At 43.3% G+C, this 16,080-nt stretch overlaps 1 protein-coding gene across 1 annotated transcript in view; it reads left to right on the forward strand.

The window, feature by feature from the left end:
- Positions 1–654: 654 nt before the first annotated feature.
- Positions 655–16,080, forward strand: part of LOC141082974 (uncharacterized) — a 59,506-nt gene continuing 44,080 nt past the window's right edge. Inside the window, exons 1-2 of the mRNA XM_073567067.1 lie at positions 655–1,134; positions 15,494–15,571. Of these exons, the coding sequence (XP_073423168.1) occupies positions 1,065–1,134; positions 15,494–15,571 (148 nt within the window). The 5' untranslated portion in view covers positions 655–1,064. The remainder of the gene's footprint in view (positions 1,135–15,493; positions 15,572–16,080) is intronic.

Genomic DNA, 16,080 nt, shown 5'->3' on the forward strand with positions numbered 1-16,080 from the left:
GACATAAAAGAGAAACCCCGCTCGCAAAGCACATGTGGATGTATCATAATGGTGATCTTGGTGACATAAAATTCTGTGCTGTAGAAGTAGTCCATTTAAACCCAAGAGGAGGAAATGTGGATAAGGTGATGCTTAGGAGGGAGTGTGAATGGATATTCAGGATGGAGTCACTCGAACCGAGAGGGCTGAATGAGCAATTGTCATATGCCTGTTTCTTATGAGCCACAATTGAATTATATGTTCCTCTTCTAGAGGATACCAGCCTCCTTGATTTTGTTCTATTGGTTCCCTATTGTAGTGGAATCTCCATGTATTGGCGTGGAATATTGTTTATATAGAAAGTCCCTCTTTACTGCCGCAGACATATATCCCTATAGGATTCAGGAGCATTTTTGAATCTGAACCCTTGCTGCCTCTTTATATTACTTTGACGGGGCGGTTGCATATTATTTCAGTGTGGATCATCTTTAGATTGCATAGATTATCTGAAGATAGATATCTGTATATTTTTGCCTCACAGTGATTATCTTGGGAGATTAGATACTTTGAACTTGATGGGGTAGTTTCATATTAAAAGGTATATACATCATATGTTGTTTACATATATTGAGATGGATAGCTGTAGACGCCTGCTCACATTGCTGTGGGCGATGATGCGGTTTTGTATACATATATATATATCAAGCAGAACGCTAATTATCATGATCAATATAACACATTAAATGAGATCGTCAGACATGAGCTCTTAAATGTAGCGATGTGGGTATATACGCCTGGTCTGTGGAACGTTTGCTGCACATATGGGGTTAATGTGCAGAGATGATACTATGCCTTGGGCGCAGTGATCGGTGATTGCTGAGAGACTCTCCGTCTAAAGATATGGGATTGGTGAGTCAGCAGTGACGCTGCATGCAGGCTAGGTGCAGAAACCAATCTAAGCCAGGATGACAGGGGAGCTATGGGGAACCCTGTGTGTGAGGACATGCGATTGGTTAGTATGACGGTGCATCAGAGACCTGGTAACCGATTGGGGCAGCAGAAAATGGGTGGTGTTGCAAGAGGCAATGGGATTGCAGTGGGCGGAGCTTAGGCTCTGCGCGGCAGATTATAAGAGTGGAGAGCTATGGAATATCGGTAAGCTATTTGCACCTATATTGGACACGAAATATCGTAGCATCGGGCCTCCTGATGAGCCCTGGAAGGCGAAACGCGTTGAGGCATTTATAAATTGATGGCAGGTGGCGAAAAACGCAGATAAGTACCGCTGTTGCAGCTCTGCGTTTCCCATATATTTTCATTAGTGGGAGACTATTGATGGCATCTTTCAGCTATTTCTACATCGATTTTTGTAAAAGATGCCTCTCCTTATTTTGTATATAAGAATTAGGCATGATCTGAACTGAGATACCCCACTGGGCTGCCTTGAAGTTTGTCTGTATCTTTTTGTGGGACTTCAATATGCCACTCTATGCCATGTGTGTTCTAATTTGTTTTTAACCTCTCTTTTTGGGACACAGGGTCCTCTATAGAGCAGGTCTGATCTCTGTCTAGAACGAGGGGTTCCCTTACATTGGGTAGAAGGGACCACCAGTGGCTGTAGGGTTTATCAGGGCCCCCAGGGATAGCCATCGTGAGCGGGGGCGCCACAACGTTCCCCCCTTAGGGTGCCAACCTCCGCAGCCAGGCAGGGTACAGCATAGTTACCTAATAGGGACTCGTAGGGGTTACCCTAGTGTGGGTTTAATTTTGAACACCTATTTTTCATTTTTTCTATTACTGTCACATTTTTCCAGTGTGTACCACATCTGTGGTTTTTAATAATAAAGTATTGTTTTAGGGATTTATATATGAGTTTGATTTGAGAACCCTTAAGGATCATAATTTTCATACTCTGGTGCCTGCTGCACTACTGCCCTGCTTAGCTCCGCCCCTACTGGTCACATGGTGCTGAAATAATCACAGGTCCTGCTTGCACCCACTGCTCTGGTGAGCTCTGGTGAGCTTGACAGAATGCAGCATTAGTGCTGCACAAGGTGGCTCTTTTACTTAAAAACGCCTGCAGGGGGTGACAGGTTCCCTTTAATTCCCAAAAATCAAGGCATGGGCGTAAACCACCATCTTTTTTCTTTACAAAAAAGAATCCAGAAACTACAGGAAAGACAGAGGGATGAATGTGACCTTTACGGAGGCTTTCTGAGACATACTCCGTCATAGCGGTACGCTTCGGGCCAGAGAGGTTATCCAAACGTGCCTTGAGAAATTTAGCACCCGGAATCAGATCAATAGTACAATAAAAAGGGCGATGTGGTGGTAAGACCTCAGCCTCAAAAAACACATCCATAAAATCCATCAGGTACTCTGGAATACCCTCCAGATTAACGGATGACACAAGTACAGTAGAAAGACAACCCTTAGAACAATTAGGTCCCCATTTTACAATATCCCGAGATTCCCAGTCTATAACAGGGTTGTGTAACTGTAACCAAGGAAATCCCAACACCAGTCCTGCTGGAAGCTTGTCCAGGACATAACATGCGATACGTTTCTGATGCAAGGAACCCACCTGGAGGAGAAACTCCTTCAAGACAAATTTAACAACATTCTTAACCAGTCGTGTTTGTCAATGGCAATAATATAAATTGGAGTCTCAAGCCTAACTGTCCCTAACTTACACTTGGTCACCAAGTTAAGAGTCAATAAAGTTCATGCACAATCCACAATCCACAAGAGCTAAAGTGGGTGTATAGCAACTCCCACAACAAAATTCTACCTCCAATATTTTTTGAAATTAGGAAAAGGGTACTTGAGAGTCTGGGTGATCTCCTCAGCAATCACCCAGACTCGGCTACTTGTTAGTCGGCAGGTGAGAGGGGCAGTCCTTTATCCAATGTCCAGGATCTCAACAATAAAAACATGATCTCCCTTCTTGTCAAGGCCTCCTCTCCTTTTCCTTGAGGTTGGTGGCTCCAAACGCCATAGGTTCCATGTGAGGTACCACAATAGAGTTAGCCGAATGTAACGGAACCTCTTGCTGTATTACACCTCTCTCCCGCAACCTCCCATCCATATGAATGGCCTCATAGCCTCCTCTAAGGAGCTGGGTGGTGAATGGAGAGCCAAAGCGTCCTTAAGATGATCCGACAGTCTCCTCCTGAATTGACATCTTAGGGCATAGTCGTCCAAGTTCACTTTGGTAGACCATAGCCTAAACGCTGAGCAATACTGTTCGGCAGTGAACTTACCCTGGGACAGACCCATGATTGTGTCCTCTGACACCCTGACCCAGTCCAGTTTGTCAAAAATCAGTCCTAAGACCTCAGAGAACCTATCCACAGACATACGTTCAGGGGCAGATGCAGGTAAAGAAAAAGTCCAGAGGATCGGGGTCTAAGAGAGAACAGCAGCTTACAACTCTCCCTGAACAAAGAAATTTCTCCTTTTCTCTGGAAAATATATCTGGGAGATTGACCATAGGCTCAGGAGAGTGTAGCAAGACATCTACAGGGTGAGAGTACTTACAGGTAGATTGGGAAATAGAACCCTGAAGGGTGTTAACTGTCACAGAAAGCTCTCTCCGTAGTTGGTTATGGGGCATAGCCAGGGCCCTATGTTCCACAGACAAATCCTGCATCATAATCATCAGACCAAGGTACGGAGCGGATCCATAAACAGAGAAGCAAGGAAAAAAAAACTGTCTACGGTCAGTTATAATGTCACTGTCACGCTGCTGCAATGCAGGTAGAAGCAAGCTCCACTAGATGGCAATGGAGTGGAGGGAGGACTGCACACAGCAAGAGCAGACCTGCAACGCAGCAGCAAGGCCACCAACAGGTGGCAGAAGATAGTAAAACAAGCCAGGTCAATAATAGTCTTTAGCGCAGTACCAAAAGAATAAGCAAACACAGTGTCAGAAACAAGCCAAAATGGTCAGTGCCAATCAGGAGCATATATGCCAAAGACAAGAGACAAAACAGCAAGTCAGAGTACAAGCGAAGTCAAGAACCAGGGAGTCCTAACACTAAAGGGAAGCACAGAGTCGGGATGGGAAGAGGGGATTAAAGAGACATGGGTCGCGTCAGCAAAAGCAGCAGGATGAATCAGGGTACACAGAGTTAGCTACACATGCCGTAGGCAAAAACTATAACTGACACCACCTGCAGGATGCAGTGGAGAGAAATAGCTGACCTGATGTCAGAACGAGGCAAAGAAAAGTTAACCCTTGACATGATCCGACTGGGAAAGAGAGACAGGATACAAAACCCGGCCTGGATCATGACAGTTGGACTTCAGAAAGACAGATTTTAATGGACTCTGAAAGAGGGCAGTAAAGGTCCAATGGCTAGATGTTCTAACAGAACTTCTTGGACAGAAAGCATTTGATAAAGTATCTCATACTATCTTTATTGAAAAAATTACCAAATATGGGATTAACATGGCTACGGTTAGATGGATTCATAACTGGCTCAGTGATTGTACTCAAAGAGTGGTAATATATGGTTCCACATCCAATTGGAAGAGTGTTTCAAGTGAGGTACCACAAGGCCCTGTTCTGGTCCCAGTGTTGTTCAACATTTATATAAATTATCTAGATACTGGAACTGAAGGTAAACTAATCAAATTTGCAGACGATACAATGATAGGAGGAATAGCTAAGGGTACCGTTACACTAGGCGACGCACTAGCGATCCAGACAACGATACGACCTGGTAAGGATTGCTGGTGCATCGCTAAATGGTTGCTAGTAAGCTGTCAAACAGACAGATCTACTCAACGATGCAGCAACGATCCGGCTATCCCTATAACGACCTCGACGGTCATTGGTGCCTTGTCACACAGCAGCTATTCTGACGACTCATGCCTGCATCCCTGAGTTCTGCGTCACCAACGAGGTCGCTCATCGGCGTCAAACACAGCGATGCATGCTGGCCAGCGGGACACCAACGATCAGAAAATGTCCTGGGACATTCGAGCACGATCAGTGATATCCAGCGGGGAGGTCGGTCGCCGCTTTGTGTCACATGTAGCGAGATCACTGGCCACAAAAAAAAATCCAGCACCTAAAGGTGACGAGGATGGTCTAATATGACGCTTCTCCAACGACTCCTTAATATCGGATCGCATAGCGTCATGTTCGGGTACTGTAAGTTGAAAAGCCGACCCTAGGGAAATTTACACCCAGGCATCAACTCAATTTCACAGTCATAACTCCTATGAGGAGGCAAAGACGCAGACTTGCTCTCACTAAATACATCAGAAAAATCGGCTAGATAATCAGGAATATCATGAGACTGAGGAGAGGTGGAGAAAACAGGAGCGTCCCTAAGAACACACTGACAACACCAACTCACCACAGACCCAGATTTCCAAGCCAAAACTGGATTATGAGTTTGCAACCAAGGAAAACCCAGAACAATAGTATCATGCAAATTATGCAGCACCAAAAATTTACAATTTTCTTGGTGTTCTGGGGCAACTCGCATTGTCACCTGGGTCCAAAACTGAGGTTTATTCTCCGTCAAAGGAGTAGCATCAATACCCCTCAAAGGAATAGGCGTCCGCAGAGGCGTCATGGAAAAGCCACAACATTTAGCAAAGTCCAAATCAATCAGATTCAACGCTGCTCCTGAATCCACAAAAGCCTTCATGGAAAACGTGGATAAGGAGATCAGAGTAATTGCCAAAAGAAACTTAGGTTGTACACTGCCCACAGCAAATGTGTGTGCAAAATGTTTTTCTCGTTTAGGGCAGACAGCAATAGTATGAGAGGCGTCTCCACAGAAAAAACACAGCTTATTACGCCTTCTAGACTCCTGACGTTGTGCCCTAGACAAAACCCCATCACATTGCATAGGTTCAGACGTTTGTTCAAAAGGTGGCAGTGTCTCCTGTGTAGTTTTATGTTCACGTAAACACCGATCAACTTGAATGGCTAATGACATAGAATCATCCAGACCAGAGGGAACAGGAAATCCCACCATAACATCCTTTACGGTCTCTGATAAACCCTTCCGAAAGAGAGCTGCCAATGCACTATCATTCCATGTAGTAAGGACCGCCCACTTTTGGAATTTTTGACAGTATAACTCTGCAGAATCCTGACCCTGGTTTAATGCCAACAGGGTTCTCTCAGCTTGATCAACAGCATTAGGTTCATCATACAACAACTCCAAGGCTTGAAAAAATGCATCCACATTAGTCAGAATAGGATTTTCAGGTGTCAGAGAAAAGGCCCAATCCTGGGGATCGCCGCGCAGCAAGGAGATGACAATTTTAACCTGCTGCACAGAGCTCCCCGATGAGTTAGGCTTCAAGACCAGAAATAATTTACAATTATTCTTAAAATTCAGAAATCTAGATCGATCCCCAGAAAACACATCAGGAGTAGGGATCTTAGGTTCAGCAGCATGTGAATGAGCAAGATAGGCAGAAATTCCCTGCACTTCAGCAACAAGTTGCTCCACACGATCAGACAATTGCTTAATCTCCATTAGGAAAAAAAAAATCCTCCTACACCCCAGAAAAAAAAGAGGAAAAAATATTAAAAAAAAAAAATTCTGACACTTTTTTTCTTTTTCTTTTTTTTCTTCTTTTAAACCACTTTTTCCTGCTTTTGAGTACCCTAGAATCTGCGGTATGGCTGGTGATTCTGTAATGAATGGGTCACCGAGGAGAAAAAGGCAAAGCAAGCTAAGTCACAGAAAACCAGAGAGGTTGGTAACTATGCAGATTGCAGATCCCTGATCCTAACCACACAACTAGCAGCAGCCGTGGAGCGTACCTACGATGATCCTAGATGCCTCGTCACGACTGGAGGACTAAATAACCTTGAAGCATGAAAAGGGAAAAACTAACTGCCCCAGAGCAGACCCCAAAAGAAAGACAGCCCCCACACAAGTATTAACGGTGAAACAAGATGAAAGCACAAATACAGGCAGGAAAATAGGCTGAGCAAACGATGGGGCCCAAACTAACTAGAAAGGATAGGAAAGGAAAGACACTGTCTGCAATCTGCAAAAAAACCCTACAAAAATAATGTCCAACACTTCTGATAGCAAAATTAACCCTGAAGTCACTAGACTGCTCCCACTATATCAGCACTCTGAAATATTCTGAGACAGAGCAAAAAGAGGCCAATCTAATAAGGGACAAAAAAGCAAATTGGCAAATTCAGATAAATAAGAGTGGAAATTCAGCACAGCCCCAGCCGGGGCTGGCTGACCACACAAAAAACTGAATAGACCAACAAAATCAAGTGTGAATATTAGCAGAAAAACTTAGCTTTAGATGACTGGAACAGAGCTGAAAACCAAGAACTGACAAGCCAGAAGGAATCACCAGCACCAGAATAGGGCGTCGGCTGTCTTAAATCCAATCTGAGATTCCTGAGGTCCAATCATCATCCTCATTCTCAGGTGGCAGATGTCTGCCGATTAAATCAGCCTCACTTCCTCCTGTCACCACCAGAGGGAGCTTGGAAGGAGAACTCACAACTGGTGGACCAGAGAATGAACTCACAACAGTACGTGGATGAGAGGATGAGTACTTTCTTGTCTTACTCAGAGTCTCTGGTAGGGTGAGCTGGACTTGCGAGCTGCATATGGTGGAACTAGCTAGCGGTGGACATGGTGGACTGACAGAGGGTTGGTGATGGTGATGGTGTTGGTGGTATTGCTGATGGCCTAGATTCAGTCTTTCGTAGCAATAACATTGTTATTCCCTGACTGCTTTGGCCTTGCGACGACAGCTCAACATTTGCTGCTGGTGGTGTGCTAACCGGTGGGCTTACAGTGGGGGAAGTGATGTAGCGTTGCTGACTACCTTCATTCGGAGCAGGAGCACATGTGGTATGTGAGGTTTGATAGTCCGTCCACGCTTGCAAGTGCATGGTGGTTAAATGTCTAAGCATGCAACTGGTATTCAAATTTCTCAGATTTTTCCCTCGGCTAAAGGTCTTTGCGCACTTTTTACAGATAACCTTTGCCTGATCATTAGGATTTTGTTAAAAAAAGTGCCACACTGCACTCTTCCTACAATGGAGGACATTTTGAGGCCTTGCACGCTGTGCTAACTTGACCGTCTGGCCAAGCTGTCCTGCAACTCTTTTGGTTTTTGTAAACCGTTTTTGGACTGCTACGGGCCTGCCAGATAACAACTGTTGCGATGTCGATGCCTGCTGCGGATCATCCTCCTCCTTCTGAGCTATTGGCAGCGGCACCCTCTTCCCCCAATGGATGCCAATCTGGGTCAACAACTGGGCTGGGTCATCCATCACCTCCTCTTCAATTTCATGTGCACCTTCCCCTGTGCACTCCATGTCAGATTCATCTTGGACTGGGGAATTCACGATTTGACTTGCTAACCCAGGCATGGTATGTGAAAAGAGCTCCATGGATTAATCGGTAGTGTGGCCTGCCACATCCTTCACTTTTGGTAGGGGTGAAGGACACAAGGAAAGGTGTTGTTTCTGACCAGGAGCCTCCAATGACGACTCAGTGATTTTATTTTTTGAAATTTCAGAAGAGGAGGCGAGAAAGCTGGAGGCTGTGTCAGCAATGTAAGCCAAAACTTGTTTCTGAAGCTCCTCCTTTAAAAGTGGTTTACCTACTCCCAGAAAAGAGAGCCTTCGAGGCCTTGTGGAGCCAGACTATGACGCAGGCTCAACACCTCCTGCCTTAGGTGCTATTGTGCTTTTGCCACTACCAACAGATGCAACACCACCACCACCATCGGGACCAGCTGGCAACCCCCGCCCACTTCCATGGCGCCTTCCACCATACTTGCTCATTTTTGTGAAAATGTACCCAAAATACCACCAGCTATATGGTACTGTAAAACAAGGTAGAAGATGTATCTACTATTGGTGAGAATTTGAATCTCACTATAGATTTGAGGACGCTGAGCTATTGTCTCAGGCCCAGTAGAGATTACACCTCAATGTAACAGGCTGAAATTGGATGGTGAATGACAAGGTGGAGGGTGTCTATAGGATTGGTGAGATTTTGAATCTCACTATAGATTTGAGGACGCAGAACTATTGTCTCTGGCCCAGTAGAGATTACACCTCATTGTAACAGGCTGAAATTGGATGGTGTATGACAAGGTGTAGGGTGTCTAAAGGATTGGTGAGAATTGGAATCTCACTATAGATTTGAGGACGCAGAACTATTGTCTCTGGCCCAGTAGAGATTACACCTCAATGTAACAGACTGAAATTGGATGGTGTATGACAAGGTGTAGGGTGTCTATAGGATTGGTGAGAATTTGAATCTCACTATAGATTTGAGAACGCAGAACTATTGTCTCTGGCCCAGGAGAGATTACACCTCAATGTAACAGGCTGAAAATGGATGGTGTATGACAAGGTGTAGGGTGTCTAAAGGATTGGTGAGAATTGGAATCTCACTATAGATTTGAGGACGCAGAACTATTGGCCCTGGCCCAGTAGAGATTACATCTCAATGTAACAGGCTGAAATTGGATGGTGTATGACAAGGTGTAGGGTGTCTGTTATGACTGAGTCACCGAGGAGGAAAAAACAAAAATGCAAGCTCAGCCCAGAAAATCAGAGAGGTTGGAAACTAGCGGATTGCAGACCCCTAATCCTATCACACAACTAGCAGTAGCCGTGGAGTGTTCCTATGGTGATCCTAGACACCTCGTCACAGCCGGAGATCTAAATAAGCCTAAAGAGAGAAAAGGGAAAAACTGACAGCCCCAGAGCAGACCCCAAAGCCATAGGCAGCCCCCAACATATAATGACGGTGAAGCAAGATGAAAACACTAACACAGATAGAAAGATAGGATGAGCAAACGATGGGGCCCAAGCTAACTAAAATGGACAGGACAGAAAAGCTGCTGTCTGCAATCCGAGAAAACCCTGCTAAAAATATTACCAACGCAACTGATAAGCAAAAAGGACCCTGAAGTCACTAGACTTCAAACCCTATGTCAGCACTCAGAATATTCTGAAAGCAGAGCAAAAGAGAACACTGATCAAGGAATAAGAATCCAGCACACCCCCAGCCGGGGATGGCTGAACTCCAAAACAAGGTAAACAAAACCAAAACTAATAAGTTCAATAGCAGAGAAAAAACTTACCTTTGGGAAGCAGGAATCAGACTGGTCTCCAAGAATCCAGCAGAGAAATCACCAGCCACTCAGAAGGGCGTCGGCTGCCTTATATCCAGTCTGAAGTTCCTGTTACCCAGTCACAATCCACCTGATCAGGTGTTTGGTTTCTTTCATCCAAATCAGCCTCACTACCTTCCTTCACCAGAAGAGGGAGATCCTCAGACACAAAAGGTGAATGAACAGATGAGCTCACAACAGGTGTCTATAGGATTGGTGAGAATTGGAATCTCACTATAGATTTGAGGACACAGAACTATTGTCTCTGGCCCAGTAGAGATTACACCTCAATGTAACAGGCTGAAATTGGATGGTGAATGACAAGGTGGAGGGTGTCTATAGGATTGGTGAGATTTTGAATTTCACTATAGATTTGAGGACGCAGAACTATTGTCTCTGGCCCAGGAGAGATTACACCTCAATGTAACAGGCTGAAATTGGATGGTGTATGACAAGGTGGAGGGTGTCTATAGGATTGGTGAGAATTTGAGATTAGAGATTTGAGGATGCCGACAATGATGCTCTCAGTCCAAGTATGGACACAGACAGCCTAATAAGCAGGACTGCTGCACAGTACACACACAAAAGGGTGGAAAAATGAACGCTTGGTAACTGTGCAGAAAAGAGGAAGAAAAGTATTTTTGCTTTTAAAAAGCAGTTTGCACAGCAGTGTGCAAACAGCAATGCAGCTATCAGGGAGCCTTACAAGGCAGCCTAATAACCAACAGAGCTGATGCACAAAAATAGAGCCTCCCCTGTCACTGCACACTAACTGGTGTGCTGTAGGTGGAAATCGCTAAGAGCAGAAACTTTTTTTGGTTCTTCTTCCCTGCCTAACGCTCTCCGTACAGAATCAACAGCAGCATCTCTCCCTATGCTAAGATCAGCATAAGTAAGATGGTGGTCGGCGTTCACGTCCTTTTATAGCCCCTGTGATGCCGCACAAAGCCAGCCAATCACTTGCATGCCCTTCTCAAAGATGGTGGTGACCGATGCCTATGTCATCGCGTTGTCCACAGTGTGCGTCCTCAATCATTGGCTGAAAAAGGGTGCTCTGGTCGCCGACCTCGTGGCCGACCTCACGCTATGGTCGGGTTTCGTTTCATGAAACCCGACTTCAGCGAAAGTCTGCGACTTTTCAATATGACCGACCCGTTTCGCTCAACTCTACCCCTCACTTCTGTGAGATCACAAACTTCATTCTCCCCTGTGGTTCTGTCAGATCATATTGAATCCCTTTTGCTTGCTGAGCTTTAAGATGGGACATGAACTCAGAAGGCACAAAAGACATGAAATAACGGGAAGCATCCTCCCTAGATCCAATTTGGAATTTATCTAGCCATGATTGAAAACCAAGAACATTACGAAACACTCCCTTACTTTCCTCCCAATTAGGCAAATTTTTAACAAATTTAAGATGGACCAGGGACATTTAGCCAGGGATTTTTCTCGGGATAGAAGCAGCAGCAGCAGCGTCAAATTTAAAGTCTACCTGGGATGACTCATCTCTTCCCTCCTCTTCTGCCAACTCTTTACTCAACTATGTTTGCATGTGATGAAGCTGCCAGGACAATCTATCTTGTGTGTGTGTGTGTATGTTCTCTCAGCCAGTCTCCTATCATTGATTTCCATTCTGAGACTGTTTCTGCATCAGCCCCGCACTTCTGCACTGCAGACCCCATCTGTACTATAAGTGCTCTCAAAGGCTGCAACTCAACCCCCTCCCTCTGTGTTTCCTCTGCTTGCTTTAATGTCTCATTCAACTGTTCTAATCTCTCCCCATACACTGTCCCACCCTGGGTGATCCAATATACATACTGCGGTGTAGGCTGTCTATCAAGAGATTGATCAAAAGTTATGACTGTCATACACAAAGCCGCTACTCGGCTATTAGTCTTCCCTAGCGAATTCTTTCTATCTAGTTCCCTGGTCTCTTTGGTAAACCAATGCATACAATTTAACCATGTGGTTTCCACATTAACCCCCTCCAGCTGGGGTGTGCCAGCATATTTCTCTGCCTGCTTCCATAACCACTCTATATTTACAGTGGCCTGCAAGGATGAATTTTACTCTGTTCTAGTATCAACAAATGCAATTTAAGCAAAGTTAGATACTCACATCTCTATCGGATGGAAGACCTTGCTGCAGACTGGGTCGACCAAAAATATCAAAAGAGGTGCAGCCATGATTCCAGCCTCACTCGTTACGCTTGCCAAGCATATCCCCATGCCCTTTTAAAGCTTCTTGCTACCCGGCACAAAAAAGTTCTCACGTCCTTGTAAATAACTCCTTCTTAGTTGCACATATATTTTTATAGTCTTTTTCTTCTGTAGTTTTCTTATAAAAAATCAGGGCAGGCGGATTCGGAGCGATCATGAGAGGTTCTCCTTCAGGCTGGCTTCCTTTGAATGGTTTAACGTATGTCCATACGTGTTTTTTGTTTTTTCTTCACTCTACCAACCTCCAAGCCCTCATCTACAAATTCTTCTAATTGTGGTTCTTCTGGAGGCAGCTTTCCGGAGCCGCTCCTCCTGGCTGGCAATCGCCACTTGAAAGAAAAAGTCCTTACTGAGAGCTGGAAGAGCCGGACAAAAATACAGACCATCTTCTTATCAAGCTGAGGTCGAAGTATATTAAGAGATACACGGCAGAACAGGACATATAGTCAGTGAAGTTGAAGTATGCGGGCACAAAAACAGGAAATCAGATGGGCAGAGATTCGCTGTGAAGTCTGGCGATGAAAAGGCTCTGGGTGAAACTATGGGTGTTTTTTCATACATAATACAAACAGAGAAAAATGCATTTTGCCGCAGAGGGCGTTTACATGATAATTCTAAGGCGTTTACATGATAATTCTAGAGGAACATATAGTATAAAACAAAGAATATAATGACATAATGCGAAGACATTAATTAACGTTTCCCCAAACAACACTAAAACCCATAAAAGTCTTTGGTATCTATAGCTACTGTCCTTAATCTTATCCCTGCCTCCAGGCTTGATCCATAAATTCATGCATTTGACATTTTAATGAGTTTGTTCTTCTACCAAGACTATCACGTATACACACATTGACCATATATTTGTTAACCCCATTCCCCTATTGATCCAATTTTAATTTATACAAGCCTGCCAGGGATAATAGCAGATATGATCTCATTTCACATCCTCCATTTCAAAGTACATTTTATTAGTTCTTTTGCAAAGGTAATTTTTTTCTAACTTTAACAAGATGGCTGCCTGATTCATCATGGCCGCTCAGTATATTATAGTTGACCATTCTCTTACACAAAGAATGTTCTTGCAGAACTGTGCTGGCTTTTTTAGATGTTTTTTAGCAAAGTCCAGTCTAGCCTTTTTATTCTTGATGCTTATGAGTAGCTTGCACCGTGCAGTGAACCCTCTGTATTTACTTTCATGCAGTCTTCTCTTTATGGTAGATTTGGATATTGATACGCCTACCTGATGGAGAGTGTTGTTCATTTGGTTGGAAGTTGTGAAAGGGTTTCTCTTCACCATGGAGATTATTCTGCGATCATCCACCACATTTGTCTTCTGTGGGCGCCAAAGTCTTAGATCATTGATGAGTTCACCAGTGCTTTCTTTCTTTCTCAGGATGGACCAAACTGTAGATTTTGCCACTCCTAATGTTGTAGCAATTTCTCGGATGGGTTTTTTCTGTTTTTGCAGCTTAAGGATGGCTTGTTTCACCTGTATGGAGAGCTCCTTTGACCGCATGTTTCCTTCACAGCAAAACCTTCCATATGCAATCCCCACACCTCAAATCAACTCCAGGCCTTTTATCTGATTAATTGAGAATGACTTAACGAAGGGATTGCCCACATCTATTTTTGAAATAGCCTTGGAGTCAATTGTCCAATTACTTTTGGTCCCTTTAAAAACAGGGTGGCACATGTTAAGGAGCTGAAACTCCTAAACCCTTCATCCAATTTTAATGTGGATACCCTCAAATGAAAGTTGAAAGTCTGAACTTCAAAAGCATCTGAATTGTTTTGTTTAAAATTCATTGTGGTAATGTATAGAACCAAATTTAGAAAAATGTTGTCTCTGTCCAAATATATATGGACCTAACTGTATTTAACAGGGAGAAATGCAAGATTCTACATCTGGGCAGGAAAAACAAAAATTACATCTACAGAATGAGAGGAATAGAATTAAGCAGCAGCACATGAGAAAATGACTTGGGTACAGTAATAGATCACAGACTGCACATGAGTCAACAGTGTGATGCAGCAGCAAAAAAACAGACACAGTTCAAGGATGTATTAACAGAAGCATAGAGTCTAGATAACATGAGGTAATTATTCCCCTCTACTCCTCTTTGCTCAGATCTTATCTGGAATACTGTGTCCACATACTGGAATTCAGTGTCCACAATACTAGGCACCACATTTTAAAAAAGACATTGAAAAACTGGAGCAAGTTCAGAGAAAATCTACCAGGATGGTGAGCTCACTGCAGAGTACGTCTTAGAAGGAATGGTTAAAGTATCAGGGAATGTTCAGCCTGCAAAAAAGAAGGCTAAGAGGAGACTTAATAGCTGTCTACAAATATCTGAAGGGATGTCACAGTGTAGAGGGATCATCCTTATTCTCATTTGCACATGGAAAAACTAGAAGCAATGGCATGAAACTAAAAAGGGAGAAGATACAGATTAGATATTAGAAAAAACTTTTTGACAGTGAGTGTGATCAATGAGTGGAACAAACGGGCACGAGAGGTGATGAGTTTTCCTTCAATGGAAGTCTTCAAACAGAGGCTGGACAGACATCTGTCTGAGATGGGTTAGTGAATCCTGCATTGTGCAGGGGGTTGGAAACCATGACCCTTGAAGACCCTTCCAACTCTAACATTCTATAATTCTATGATTCTATAGCTACAAGGCACTAGGGGGAAGCCTTCCCAAGTACAAGTGATGCTTCTCTAGCTGATGCAATCTTCTGCAACGTATAAAATGGTAGCGGTTATTTTTGGCAATTCATACAAACCATATGGGCAAATTGTTCAAATTCATCAGGATGCATTAAATTTGTAAAACTTTTAATGAATTTGATGCTCATTGAATCAATTTGCACAATGATAGTCTCTAAAAATCCTGGTTTGTCAATCTTCTTACCACTTATTTGCTTATTTTATTACCATAAGGGTGCCATAATTCACCGCGGAAGTAGATAAAATATCCTTTTAGAATAAAATAACTTGAAGCAGGGCTATTTATAGGTTTATTTTAGACAAACATTACTTACCACTTGATAAGGAGCGGAAGAAGGAGGACTCAGTAGTTACCAGAAGTCTAAGTGAAAGCCTGAACACTCATGAAAATACCATACATTCTGTCTTCAAGACGCCTGCTGTGAGCTTCCAGGCGAGACTCTGCAACCTCAAAATATGGATGCACCTATACTGCTCGTTATAATTCAAGGTAAAAGTTTACAATTATTTAATATTATTTTAAAGAAATATTTAAGATTATTTCATTAATCTAATTTTCACAATTTCTTCTAATTTTGCGGCAACTTTCACTACTTTGTTTTCGTTTGTTAGTGTTGCATCTGTATTTTTTTGTGTTGCTGTATCTGGAAATGTTTGCACAAATTTTGCTTTCTTTGAAAATTTTCAAAACTTTTTACAATGAATAATCAATACCAGATATTGATGTAAGAATATGCCAAATTTCCAATTTCGCAGCTCAAAGTAAATTGAATGTTCAATGTTCAACATTATTTTCTGAGGTCACTTAAGATTTTAAGAGATCTTAAGATCCTAAAACAAAATAATGTATGTAAAATAAAAGACTCTTAACCCTCGCCTGTCCCATCATGTAGCCCTTCTCCAGTCTGGTCATTTTCTTTGATTTGGTCATCTAGGGCTATCTTTAGCATTTTTTAGCACCCGGCATTGTCAACATCTTATAATGCCTGGTAGACACCT

Source organism: Dendrobates tinctorius, unplaced genomic scaffold, assembly GCF_039654945.1.
Source record: "Dendrobates tinctorius isolate UK_male_01 unplaced genomic scaffold, ASM3965494v1 ptg000019l, whole genome shotgun sequence".
Taxonomy (NCBI): domain Eukaryota; kingdom Metazoa; phylum Chordata; class Amphibia; order Anura; family Dendrobatidae; genus Dendrobates; species Dendrobates tinctorius.